Here is a 14,538-nt window from a genome sequence, read left to right as displayed (position 1 = left end):
CACTGTACCACAAGGATTCTATGAATGGAATGTATGATATAAAATGCACCAGGTAAATATCAACACTTTATGGATAACTATTTTAAACAACTAAAAAATTATGTAGTATATATTGATGATATATTATTATATTCCAAAACCCAAGATGAACACATAAGAGTATTAGAAAAATTCATACATATCATAGAATATTCGGGCATAAGCTTAAGTAAAAAGAAAACAGACATAATGAACAGCCAAATAGAATTCCTAGGAATACAAATAGATAAAAATGGAATAAAAATGCAAACACATATAGTACAAAAAATAAATAATTAACTCAAATGAACAACTAGACACAAAAAAGAAATTACAATCATTTTTAGGACTAGTAAATCAAGTAAGAGCATACATACCAAAATTAGCAGAGAATTTAAAACCATTACAACAAACATTAAAGAAAGATATAAAATATCAATTTGATAAAAAAGACCAAATACAAATACAAAAGGTAAAATTATTATATAAAAACTTACCTAAACTATACTTTCCAGATGAAAACAAAAAATTTACTTATATAACAGAATTAGATGCGAGTGAAAATAGTTATGGAGGAATATTTAAAATACAGGTATGATGGCAATACGATAGAACATCATTGTAGGTATTATTCAGGAACATTTAATAATATAGAAATAAAATGGAAAATAAATAGATAAGAATTATATTAAGTATATAAGTATTTGTTATCATTTGAACCATATATTGTATATAACAAATTTATTATAAGAACAGATAATACACAAGTAAAATGGTGGCTAACAAGAAAAATACAAGATTCGGTAACAACAAAAGAAATAAGGAGATTGATATTAAATATATTAAATTTTACATTTACAATTGAAGAAATAAAAACTGATAAGAATGTTATTGCAAATTACCTATCACGACAAAGCTAGTCAGACTGAGACTGAGGAAGAAGATACAATTGAAAAGATACTCAAAGCCATACTACACTTTGTACAAAAGTGGATAGTATGGACAACGAGATACAAAAGCTAAAGACTAATGAAGATAATCTGAAGTCTAAAGCTAGTATAAGTCAGCAGCATGACTATAAAAATGCGGAGCTATGTCGATCGAAAGACAGAAAAAATCCAAAGCTAAAAGGTAACGTTGGGAAACACCTAAAAACCCATAACATTTGTTTAAATACAGCTGTAGGTACAAGCTAACGAGTTAGTGAAAAACATAAGAACTCAAACTTAAACCAGTTATTCGAAAAATCATTTACCCCGAGGCTAACACCAAAAAACACATTAACTATAGAACCACAAACTTCTACATATGCGGATAGCCTACACCATGACAAAAGAACATATAACCATATTACGCGAACCTATATAGAAAATATATACAAAATCCAAACATTTTTAAACCTTAAACCCAGATCTACTACAACCCAAGAACCCAACCAGGATTATTTAACCCAAAAATTACAAGGTTATAATAAACTAATTGCCCAACCGAAAACTAACGCCAACTTAGTAAGGACATGTTACAACTATGAACTATTAAATACAGTATATACATATGACGGAGAGGAACTAAGTGGAATACCGAAACTACATAAAACATTTATTACATATAAGAGAGTTACTAAGGGAAATTTATTCTATGTAAAATTTTATATGGCAACAACAGAGATATTATACGAGGAAATAAAACTTCCGATACAAGTGGTAAAGATAAGACTAACAAAAGATATGATAATACCGGAAGATATCGAACAACAACCAGAGATACAAAAAAGCGAGATACCCAATTTTTATGCCAATAAGAGAATAATTGGTAAATCAACCATTATACAAGAGCTAGCAAATAATTATTTAAATGGAAACGCTATATGGAGCTACTATGCAAGAGATCAGTTAATGATTAATTCCAATTCAAATGAGCTAAGGAAAACAGATATGGATGAAGTCCAGAGATGGATTTTATCATTATTTAAGCCAGAAGAACGACCTACAACACGAGCACTAAAAGTAGGATTTGTTTCGGCAGAGTTATTAACCAGATATTGCAAGCTAATTGGTCATAAATACCCTGACCATATATGTTCGAAATGCAACGGAGAAGATAATATAATTCCAGACGTACATCTAGAATAAGAGATAAAGACGGAAGCCTAAAAAATAAGATAAGAAGATGATGAGAAGATAAAGATGAAGAAAAAGAAGACATATGGAAAAAGTAAATAGTATTAGTATGTAAAAAAGTCATGCAAGTGTGTCATAAAGTAGGTTTATTATATATGTAAAAAATCATAAAGTGTGTCATTGTGTCATAAAGTAGGTAGATGTGTCATAATGTAGATATACTATATTATATTATATATTAGGCACATTATTAACTAGTAGGTGTACGTGTAGTATTAAGAAGGATTGTAAAGTAAGAACTTCCTTTCTATATAAAGGAAGGTATATGTAAATGAAAAGGCAGGCAATGCCTAAGATATTAAACTCTCCTTTCAAAAACTCTCTCAACTAAAAACTAATATTTTAAAAGATAATGGAGCAACAATCTGAAATCAAACCAGATATTTCAGATAGCATGAATAAGCAAGAGGCAAGGGTATATTGTTCAAAAAATATGTAGAACTAATTTCATATATTCCTGAATATCATATATATGATTGAATAAATTTATGTTAGTTATTATGTATTAGAATTATTTGAATCATGATTTTTAGTTTATTAGCACACTGGAAATAGGGAGAAAACATCTATACTATGCCATCCTAATGTTGAAACCGGTAGGCGAGAAAAGGCGTTTAGGGGAGTAAACAAAGTTGAGGCGCTGATAAGAAGGAAGTATCTGCTAAAGTACGATGCTATTAGTGACAGGAGAAGATGATAAACATATAATCTAGTTCATAATGATCTAATAAGAATTTAAGCAATTATGGATATGATAGGAAGGAATAATTGAAAATTAAAAATATGCATAACAACAAACATGACCACATACATTCATGATGAAATGATAAAAAACTACGAAACTTTAATCCTATATATACTTAAAAATATAGAAATAATTGAATTAAGAAGAATAATATGGGAAAAAAATATTTGAAGATAAAGAATCAGAAGATATATTGAACCAAGAATGATATGAAATAGACCTACCTGATTTAGACCTCGAAAGAATAATATAGTATGATTTAGAAATAAATTCAGTTTAAAATAAACTACGAATATTTATAATATTGGATAGAATCTATGGAAGATATAAAACTATTAGAAAAATTAATGGAGAAAAATTTATATATGTATCAAAAAACCCAAGATATGTTATATCTAGAATATATCATAAATAATATTAATGAAATATTCAGATTAAAACAACTATCGGAAGAATATTACAATAAATATTATTATATTTTACCATGAATTTCACACCTAATATTGAAGAAATATCAAGATTAAGACACTTAGCAAAAGGATATTATAATAAAATCTTTGAAATAAATTACTCACCTACCACACTACCACTTCCATGAATTCCTCAACTACCAGTTCCGCACCGAAAAATGGTTACAATTGTTTACCAGAAGATAAATGGGAAATATTAAAAATAGCTATAGTAGTAACAAGATTTAATAATGAAGGAAACATGATCACATATAAGGAAGAAAATATAAAAATACAAAAATGGGATAAGATATTAACTATAGAGGAAATATATAATTTTGAATTGACTACAAAAGATATGCTATTAGGAATGCCATTTTTAGAAAAATTATACCCACATATGATAACAAAAACACACTGGTGGTTCACAACACCGTGTAAACAAAAAATAGGAGCAAAAAGAGTAAATAACAAAAAACGAAAAACAACAGAATGGATAAAAGGAAGTGAAAAAATTACACAAAAATTAGAAAATATAAAAGAAGCAGTGTTTTGGTAAGCGAGAAGCGGAAAAAAGTGACAAGGGCTCGCTTCACAAAAGCGAGAAGCGAGAAGTGAAGCATGCGCTCTTTTTAAATAAAGCGATATTTAGTATAAGAATAAAAAAAATTAAATAACTGAATAGAGGTAATATATTCCTACATTAAAAGTAAATAGATAGTCAATAATACTCATAAGTCATAACATATAAAGCAACAAATAAAAAACATAATTAAATCACAAAGAATCAAACTCCTATTCTTCAACAAGAGCAGCAAAATAATTGAAAAAACAGAGCATTAATATTAATTGGAAAAAAAAATAGGTCAGTAATAGATATTGAAAACACAGCAGCAAACAGAATTGGAAAAAGAAATGCAGCAATAAAAATATAGAAAAACACCAAGCAGCAACCAAAAAAAAAAACAGTAGCAAATCGCAGCAGCTTCGCAGAGAAGAAGAGAAGAAGAAGAGAACTTACAGGCTACAACAGTCGCAAAGAAGAAGAGAAAAAGTCGCAGCTTCTTAGTCGCATAAGTATCTTTCAGAAATAAAAAAAAAAACTTACATTTTAAAAAATAAAACCCTAATTGGCACTTTTTCATAAAAAGCGTGCTTTATCTCGCTTTCGCTTTTCTTGCACTTCTCGCTTCTACAATAGAAGCGAGCGCCTTTTCAATGTCGCTTCGCTTCAGGAGCTAAAAGCGCAGGAGCCTCGCCTCGCGCTTTAAGCGCGCTTTTCTGCGCTTTTTACAACACTGAAAATAAGAAGATCCTAAAATAGAATTAATTATATTATCTATAGATAAAGTAAAAATAATCCAAGATAAGTTAGAATTATTATATAGTGAACCATTTTTCGGTGCGGAACTGGTAGTTGATGAATTCATGGAAGTGGTAGTGTGGTAGGTGAGTAATTTATTTTAAAGATTTTATTATAATAATCTTTTGCTAAGTGTCTTAATCTTGATATTTATTTATTATTAGGTGCGAAATTCTTGGTAAAATATAATAATATTTATCGTAATATTCTTTCGATAGTTGTTTTAATCTGAATATTTCATTAATATTATTTATGATATATTCTAGATATAACATATCTTGGGTTCATTGGTACATATATAAATTTTCCTCCATTAATTGTTCTAATAGTTTTATATCTTCCATAGATTCTATCCAATATTGTAAATATTCGTAGTTTATTTTAATCTGAATTTATTTCTAAATCATACCATTTTATTCTTTCGAAGTCTAAATCATGTAGGTCTATTTCATACCATTCTTGGTTCAATATATCTTCTGATTCATTATCTTCAAATATTTTTTCCCATATTATTCTTCTTAATTCAATTATTTCTATATTTTTAAGTATATATAAGATTAAAGTTTCGTAGTTTTTTATCATTTCATCATGCATGTATGTGGTCATGTTCGTTGTTAAGCAGATTTTTTATTTTCAAGTATTCCTTCCTATCATATTCATAATTGATTAAATTCATATTAGATCATTATGAACTAGATTATCTGTTTATCATGTTCTCCTGTCACTACTAGCATCGTACTTTAGCGGATACTTCCTTCTTATCAGCGCCTCAACTTTGTTTACTCCCCTAAACAACTTTTCTCGCCTACCGATTTCAAGATTAGGATGACATAGTATAGAAGTTTTCTCCCTATTTCCAGTGTGCTAATAAACTAGAAATCATGATTCAAAAAATTCTAATACATAATAACTAACCTAAATTTATTCAATCATATATATGATATTCAGGAATATATGAAATTAGTTCTGCATAGTTTTTGAACAATATATCTTTGCCTCTTGCTTATTCATGCTATCTGAAATATCTGGTTTGATTTCAGATTGTTGCTCCATTATCTTTTAAACTATTAGTTTTTTTTGAGAGTTTTTGAAAGGAGAGTTTTATATATTAGGCATTGCCTGCCTTTTATGTTACATATGCTTTCCTTTATATAGAAAGGAAAATCTGCACAATACTAAACGTACTCTTCCCAATACATCACACATCATATGACTTTTTACACCTACTTTATGATACATATGACTTTTTACACCTACTTATGACACACCATACTATACACTTTATGACACACCATAACACTCCACACCTACTTTACACTTGTCCAACTATTTTACCTTATCCTTACACACCTATACACCTATTATTTCACATTGTCACGTTACTTTACATAATTAGTCAAAAAACTTATCTTATTTTTTTTATCTTGTCCATATCTTATCTTGTCTTGTCTGAATCTTATCTTGATCGTCTTTTTTCACTCTAAATTGACATCTAGAATTATGTTATCTTCACCGTTACATTTCAAACATATGTGGTCAGGGTATTTGTGATCAATTAGCTTGCAATATCTGGTTAATAGTTCTGCCAAAATAAATCCTACTTTTAGTCTCGTGTCGTAGGTCGTTCTTCTGGTTTAAGTAATGATAAAATCCATCTTTGGACTTTATCCATATCTGTTTTCCTTAGCTCATTTGAATTGGAATTAATCATTAACGGATCGCTTGCATAGTAGCTCCATATAGCGTTTCCGTTTAAATAATTATTTGCTAGTTCTTGTATAGTGGTTGATATACCAATTATTCTCTTATTGGCATAAAAACTGGGTATCTCGCTTTTTTGTATCTCTGGTTTCTGTTTGATATCTTCCGGTATTATCATATCTTTTGTTAGTCCTATCTTTACCACTTGTATCAGAGGTTTTATTTCCTCTATAATATCTCTGTTGTTGTCGTATAAAATTTTACATAGAATAAATTTCCCGTAGTAACTCTCTTATATGCAATAAATGCTTTATGTAGTTCCGGTATTCCACTTAGTTCCTCTCCGTCACATGTATATACTGTATTTAATAGTCCATAGTTGTAATATGTCCTTACTAAGTTGGCATTAGTTTTTGGTTGCGCAATCAATTTATTATAACCTTGTAATTTTTGGATTAAATAATCATGGCTGGGTTCTTGGATTGTAGTAGATCTGGGTTTAAGATTTAAAAATGTTTGGACTTTGTATATATTTTCTATATAGGTTCGCGTAATATGGTTATATGTCCTTTTGTCATAGTGTAGGCTATCTGCGTATGGTTCTATAGTCAATATGTTTTTTGGTGTTGGCCTTGGGGTAAATGGTTTTTCGAATAGCTGGTTTAAGTTTGAGTTCTTATGTTTTTCACTAACTCGTTGGCTTGTACCTGCAGCTGTATTTAAACAAATGTTATGGGTTTTTAGGTGTTTCCCAACGTCACCTTTTAGCTTTGGACTTTTTCTGTCTTCCGATCGACATAGCTCTGCATTTTTATAGTCATGCTGCTGACTTATACTAGCTTTAGACTTCAGTTTATCTTCATTAGTCTCTTGCTTTTGTATCTCGTTGTCCATAATATCCACTTTTGTACAAAGTGTAGTAATGACTTTGAGTATCTTTTCAATTGTATCTTCTTCCTCAGTCTCAATCTGCGTAACTTTGTCGTGATAAGTAATCTGCAATAACATTCTTATCATTTTTTATTACTTCAATTGTAAATGTAAAATTTAATATATTTAATACCAATCTCCTTATTTCTTTTGTTGTTACCGAATCTTCTATGTTTCTTGTTAGCCACCATTTTATTTGTGTATTATCTGTTCTTATAATAAATTCGTTATATACAATATATGGTTCAAATGATAATAAACATTTATATACCGAATATAATTCTTTCCTATTTATTTCCCATCTTATTTCTACATTAGTAAATGTTCCTTAATAATATCTACAATGATGTTCTATTTTTTCTTCTCAATACCTGTATTTTAATACTCCTCCATAATTTTTTTCACTGGCGTCTGATTCTACTATATAATTAAATTTTTTATTTTCATCCGGAAAATATAGTGTAGGAAGGTTTTTACATAATAACTTTTTTTTTGTATTTGTGTTTGGTCTTTCTTATCAAATTGATATTCTACATCTTTCTTTAATTTTTGTTGTAATGGTTTTAAATTCTCTGCTAATTTTGGTATGTATTCTCTTACTTGGTTTACTAGTCTTAGAAATGATTGTAGTTTTTTTTTCGTATCTAGCTATTCATTTGAGTTAATTATTTTTTGTACTATATGCGTTTGCATTTTTATTCCAGTTTTATCTATTTGTATTCCTAGGAATTCTATTTGGCTTTCCATTATGTCTGCTTTCTTTTTACTTAGGCTTATGCCTGAATATTCTATAATACATATGAATTTTTCTAATAATCTTATGTGGTCATCTTGGGTTTTAGAATATAGTAATATATCATCAATATATACTACACAATTTTCTAATTGTTTAAAGTAGTTATCCATAAAGTGTTGATATCTACCTGGTGCATTTTTATATCCAAATGGTAATACATTCCATTCATAAAATCCTTGTGGTACTGTAAAAGTTTTTTAGATTCTTCTTATAATTTTAAGTGGTAAAATCCTGATTTGCAGTTAAATTTACTAAAGTTATTATATCCTTGTATTTGTCTTAATTTTAATATTTTATTTGGTATTGGGTAATTATATGTTTTAGTTTTTGCATTTAAATTTCTATAATCAATAACCATTCAACTTTTTCCTCTTTTTTGTTCACTATGTTTATTTACTATAAATGTTGGACTTGTATGCTTGCTATTGCTTTCTTGTATGTACCCTATTTCTAGTAATTCAGTTATATGTATCTTAAATTCTGTTAAATCATTAAAATTATATTTTAATGGTTTTTGGGTTATTATACTATTATTATCAATTAGCTCAATTTTTATTTTTGTTTTATGTTTTTCCCATCCTTGTAAACGATCTTCACTATACAATAATTCTAACTTATCTTGGATTATTTTTACTTTATATGTAGAGACTATAATTAATTCTATCTTAGGGTCTTCTTGTTTTATATTTTCTAATTTTTGTGTAATTTTTTCACTTCCTTTTATACATTCTGTTGTTTTTCGTTTTTTGTTATTTTACTCTTTTTGCTCCTATTTTTTGTTTACACGGTGTTGTGAACCACCAGTGAGTTTTTGTTATTATAAGTGGGTATAATTTTTTTTAAAATGGCATTCCTAATAACATATCTTTTGTAGTCAATTCAAAGTAATATATTTCTTCTATAGTTAATATCTTATCCCATATTTGTATTTTTATTTTTTTTGCCTTATATGTGATCATGCTTCCTTCATTATTAAATTTTGTTACTACTATTGGTGTTTTTAATTTTTCCCACTTATCTTTTGGTAAACAATTGTATTTACATATATTAGCTTCTGCTCCCGTATCTATCATTGGTGTATAATATCTGTTGTAATATCCCTCTATTATTATCTTTGCAAGTATATATATTTTCATATTTTTATCATACTAAAGTCCTTTTTATTACTATTTTATTTTCATAATTTATTATTAATTGTTTGTCTTCTAGATTATATGGTTTTACTTGTTCTAGCCATTTTATTCCTAAAGTGATATTTTCATCTCCTTGATATATTTTAAATTTTATTACTATTGGTACGCCTCCAATGATTATTTCCTTTTCTGTAGTTTCTTCGGTATACATTAATGCTTTTGGTAGTTCGGGGCATAATTGTTCAGTAGTTATTATATCATCTTCCGTCACTAATTCTCTTGTAATATAATTTTCTTCTAGTCCTGTATTTATTAATATTAAATATTTTCGTTGTTCCATTATTCCCGTTATGTAGTAATGATGTGGTTTTATTTCTTCTTCCATTGATTTTTGTGGAGTTTTATCTATTCTTCTTGAGGTACTCATTTTTGATGATATTTTGGGTATCTCATTATTTATTCTTTTTGATGTACTTAGTCTTTCTTTTACTATTTCCAAATCTTCTTCTATATCAATTTCATTATAACTATAATTATTATTATCTATGACTGTAACTATCCTTTCAAAATGATTTACTATTTTTATTTTATTTATTTTATTTTTTGCTGTTATTTTATGTTTTGTTGTTAAAACATATAAGTTTTTATATCTAGCTGTAAATATTTTACTTTCCGGGGCTAGTTCTATTCCTGACATTTTCCAATATAATACTAGTGATTTATCTATATTTCTATAATTTATTGCTACTGAGTAGTTAGCACCTATTATGAATTTAAATTTTTGGTATATGAGGTTACCTTTTATTGCACTTATTATACTTTTTTCTATAAGTTGTATGATCCTATCATCTGCTAAGTATATTTCTATGGATGTATCTATTCCTTCTCTAAAACATGCTTTTATTAGTATTTCTGTTCCTCCTAAATGTACATATTTAATTGGCTTTTCAGCCTTAATATCTTGTATGTTTTTATTTATTATCCATTTGTTTATTATTGGTATTTTAGCATATCCTTTGGTGTATTTGCAATCTATGATATGTTCTCTTTGACTTAATACATAATATTCTTCTTTTTGTCGTTTAAACTAGTTTCTTATTGTTGGTATTTCGAATATTTTTTCTACATTTAGGTCTAATTCTTTTCCTTTTATTTGTTCAAATATATTATTATCAAATATTATTTTTTGTTCTGCCGATTCTTCATCTTGATATTTTTCTTTAGTTATCATTTGTATATCTGTTTCAGTCATTGATATCGTATTCATTATTTGATTCTATTACTGGATTATTTTCCATTTCATTTTCCGATAATTCATATATACTATCATTGCTTTCTAATTCATAATCTATGTACTCTATCTGCGTATATTTTTCATCGTCTATTATTATTTCTGATATTTGTTTTATCTTTGGGTTTTTAGGTAATTTACAATCTCTAGCTATATGTCCTAATTTTCTACAATTATAACAAGTACATTCCGTTAGTTTTCTTTTTAGTCTATATGGTCTTTTGGTTTTGTAGTTTTTTACATAATATCTTCTTCTTGGTTTTTTATATTTATATTTTGATCTGTATTTTTTATTATATTTCTTTCTATTTTTATAATACCTATCCGTACAACTAAATTGAGGTGTTGTTTTATTTTTGCAACATGCCAAGTTTTTAACTAATATTTTTTCCATTTTTATTTCTTCTTTATGTTTTTCACATAGTTCTATAAACCATCGTTGTAAGAATTTTATTCTAGCTCTTAAGGTATTTGTTAATCCTGCTTCATTCCAACTTTTTATTACTTTTGAATTAAACGGTTTCGCTAATTTTGTAAAATATAAATTTCTTATTTCTTTAATTTCGTCTATGCTATATGTTCCTTTATAATAGTATTCTCTAAATGCACATGTATATTCATCTATATAACACATGTCACATATTGCTAATTTTGTCATTAGATTCCGATTTATGATTTTTTCTTTATTTTGTTCTTCTACTTCTGTTGTCATACTACTAAATTCGTTTCTTATAGCTATTTCGTATTTATATAATATTTCCCTAGTGAGGAGGTGTGAGGGGCTGGTTGTAGAGGGTACACGGAGGGGTAGAGGTAGGCCTAAGAAGTATTGGGGAGGGGTGATTAGACAGGACTTGGCTTAGCTGCACATTACCGAGTACATGACTCTAGATAGGAAGGAGTGGAGGTCGCGTATTAAGGTTGAAGGTTAGTAGGGTTAGCGTGTTGTCTTTCCTTGCGAAGGTATGGGTTGTTAGCGTTTGTAGTAGTCCTAGCCTTGCACTTGCAGTTCTTGTCTGTGATACCTATAGCCTTATGTTGTTTACTGTGTTTCACTTCTCACATTATTTTATTATTGTTATTGTCTCCTTTGTTGATTATATACTATCTTTGTTTATTGGATGTTATGTTGTATACACTGTTTTCCTCTCCTTTTACTTGTATTTGATGTACTTGAGCTGAGGGTCTTTTGGAAACAGCCTATCTACCTCCACGAGGTAGTGGCAAGGTCGGCGTACACTCTACCCTCCTCAGACCCCACCTAGTGGGATTTCACTGGGTATGTTGTTGTTGTTGTTTAGATATATTATCTATCAATTGGTTCAATTTGTTGTTATCGGTTTTTGTGATATTTAGTTGTTTATATTCCGAATATAATTTGATTAATTTTCTTCTTAATTTTCTTATCTTTCTACTAGTATGTTTCTTCTTATATTTCTTATCATCCATAGCTCTTCATTAATTGTTCTAATAGTTTTATATCTTCCATAGATTCTGTCCAATATTGTAAATATTCGTAGTTCATTTTAGTCTGAATTTATTTCTAAATCGTATCATTCTATTCTTTTGTAGTCTAAACTGTGTAGGTCTATTTCATACCATTGTTGGTTCAATATATCTTCTGATTCGTTATCATTAAATATTTTTTCCCATATGATTCTTCTTAATTCAATTATTTTTATATCTTTAAGTATATATAAGATTAGATCTACAAGAGCACATGAAAGGCAACCATGAAGTGTATCGCGCAAAGGGGGGTTCTTTTTTCGATAACTTAAAATCAAATGGAATCAAGGTCGGAACAACAAAAGGAATGAGTAGGGTTTCCACCCGCACTGTCAACCGCGGGTTGGAAATCAAGGTTGGAACCACCCTAGAGGTGAAGGACCAAGGCGATATTTCCAAGAGTTGACTGAGCATGACGATTATGAAGAATACCAAAATCAACTGAGTCACCGCCCGACATCAAGGGAGAATGACAACAGCCCAAGGGAGAATGACAACAGCCCAAGGGTGAATGATCTACTGACACAAATCCTTGAGAAAGTTGAAGGTTCTGATGATTTGCTAAAGGGAATGAGAGATGATTTTTCATCACTAAATAGCAAGGTGAACTCTCATGCTAATGCCATCAAGATGCTAGAAGGTCAATTAAATCTCCTATCGGCTAAACTAACAACCAAGATGCCAAAGGAAAATGGGGAAGAAGAGCTGACTGTAATTACCCGTAGCGGGAAGATAGCAATAGGTAACGAAGGAGAAGAACATGAGGAAAATTAGGGTGAGGAAGAAGCAGAGGTTACCGATCATCAAAACATCGGCAAGAAAGCACAAAAAGAAATGAATCAACACAGTGAGACTTCAAAAATAATACAACCCTTACCCAAAATACATCCACCTTTTCCCCAGCGTTTGAAAAATAAGAATGAAGATGAGAGGTTTAAAAAATTCTTGTCTGTGTTTAAAAAGTTGTCCATCAACCTTCCTTTGGTGGAAGCATTGCTGGAGATGCCAGGGTATGCTAAATTCATGAAAGAGTTAGTCACCAAGAAGAGGATCTTGGAGTATGAAACGATTGAAGTACCATATAGTTGCAGTGTGATCGTGACAATGGAGTTAATCACTAAAAGGGACGACCATGGTGCTTTCACCATCCAGTGTACTATTGGAATGCTCCAATTTGCCAAGGCTTTAAGTGACCTAGGAGTAAGCATCATCTTGATGCCATACGCCATATACAAGCAACTTGGATTTGGAGAACCAAAGGCAACTACCATGAGACTTCTTATGGAAGATCGATCCATCAAGCATCCTGTTGGGATCCTCTACGATATCTTGGTCAAAGTGGATCGATATATATTTCTAGCTGACTTTGTGATTTTAGATTGTGACATTGATGTTGAGGTCCCCATTATTTTGGGCAGGCCATTCTTAGCAACTGGTAGAGCATTAGTAGTTGTTGAAAGTGACAAGTTGAAATTCCGTGTGAATGATGATGAGGTAAGTTTCAACATCTGTAAATCCATGAAGCAACCAAGTGATATCCATCTAGTGTCTACTGAAGATGTTATAGACGAGGCAGTGGCAAGTGTGAGCTATCTGCTGCTCAAGAATGAACCTCTTGAGTCAATACTTGCAAATCATGACGATTCGAAAATACATGAATATGATGAAATGATCGCAGCCCTAATAGGGTTAGGAGCACAAGCATGAAATCCAATTAAGTTGGATATCGACCCAAAAAACTGATGCAGGCCACCTGCAAAGCCATCATTGAAGAGCCACCAACTATAGAGCTGAAAGTACTCCCATCCCATCTCAAGTATGTTTTCTTGGGAACTAACAACACTCTGCCAATGATTATTGCAGCAAATCTGAGTGAAAGGCAGGTAAAAGTGATTATTGAAGTACTGCAGAAGCACATAAAAGCTACCGGATGGACCATAGGTAATATCGTGGGCATTCCGCCCGGTATTTGCACCCATAAGATTCGGCTGGATAGTGAATGCGAACCCAGTGTTAAGCATAATCGAAGGTTAAACCCCCCGATGCAATAGGTAGTAAAAAAGGAGATCATTAAGTGGCTTGATGCAAGAATAATCTATCTGATTTCAGATAGCAAATGGGTCAGCCCAGTGCAATGCGTAGCAAAGAAGGGTGGCATAACAGTGGTCCCAAATGCTAAATGAGAGATTTTGCCGACTAGACCTATAACAGGATTTGGGGTGTGCATGGATTATCAAAAGCTTAATTCCTGGACTAAAAAAGACTATTTTCCAATACCCTTCATGGACTAGATGCTTGACAGGTTATCACAAAGAGGGTGGTATTGTTTTTTGGATGGATACTCTGGATACAACCAGATATCTATCGTACTAGAAGATCAAGAGAAAACCACTTTCACATGCCCTTATGGGACCTTTGCATTCAAA

General features: G+C 30.2%; 1 protein-coding gene across 1 annotated transcript in view; it reads left to right on the top strand.

Moving 5' to 3' along the window:
* LOC125823227 (uncharacterized) overlaps positions 1-13,819 on the top strand; it is a 38,528-nt gene extending 24,709 nt beyond the window's left edge. Inside the window, exons 2-3 of the mRNA XM_049502628.1 lie at positions 12,468-12,823; positions 13,076-13,819. Coding sequence (XP_049358585.1) covers positions 12,468-12,823; positions 13,076-13,819 — 1,100 coding nt within the window. The remainder of the gene's footprint in view (positions 1-12,467; positions 12,824-13,075) is intronic.
* The last annotated feature ends 719 nt before the right edge of the window (positions 13,820-14,538 follow it).

Source organism: Solanum verrucosum, unplaced genomic scaffold, assembly GCF_900185275.1.
Source record: "Solanum verrucosum unplaced genomic scaffold, falcon-dt-bn FXZP01000011.1, whole genome shotgun sequence".
Taxonomy (NCBI): Eukaryota; Viridiplantae; Streptophyta; class Magnoliopsida; order Solanales; family Solanaceae; genus Solanum; species Solanum verrucosum.
This window is presented reverse-complemented; position numbering and strand designations above follow the sequence as displayed.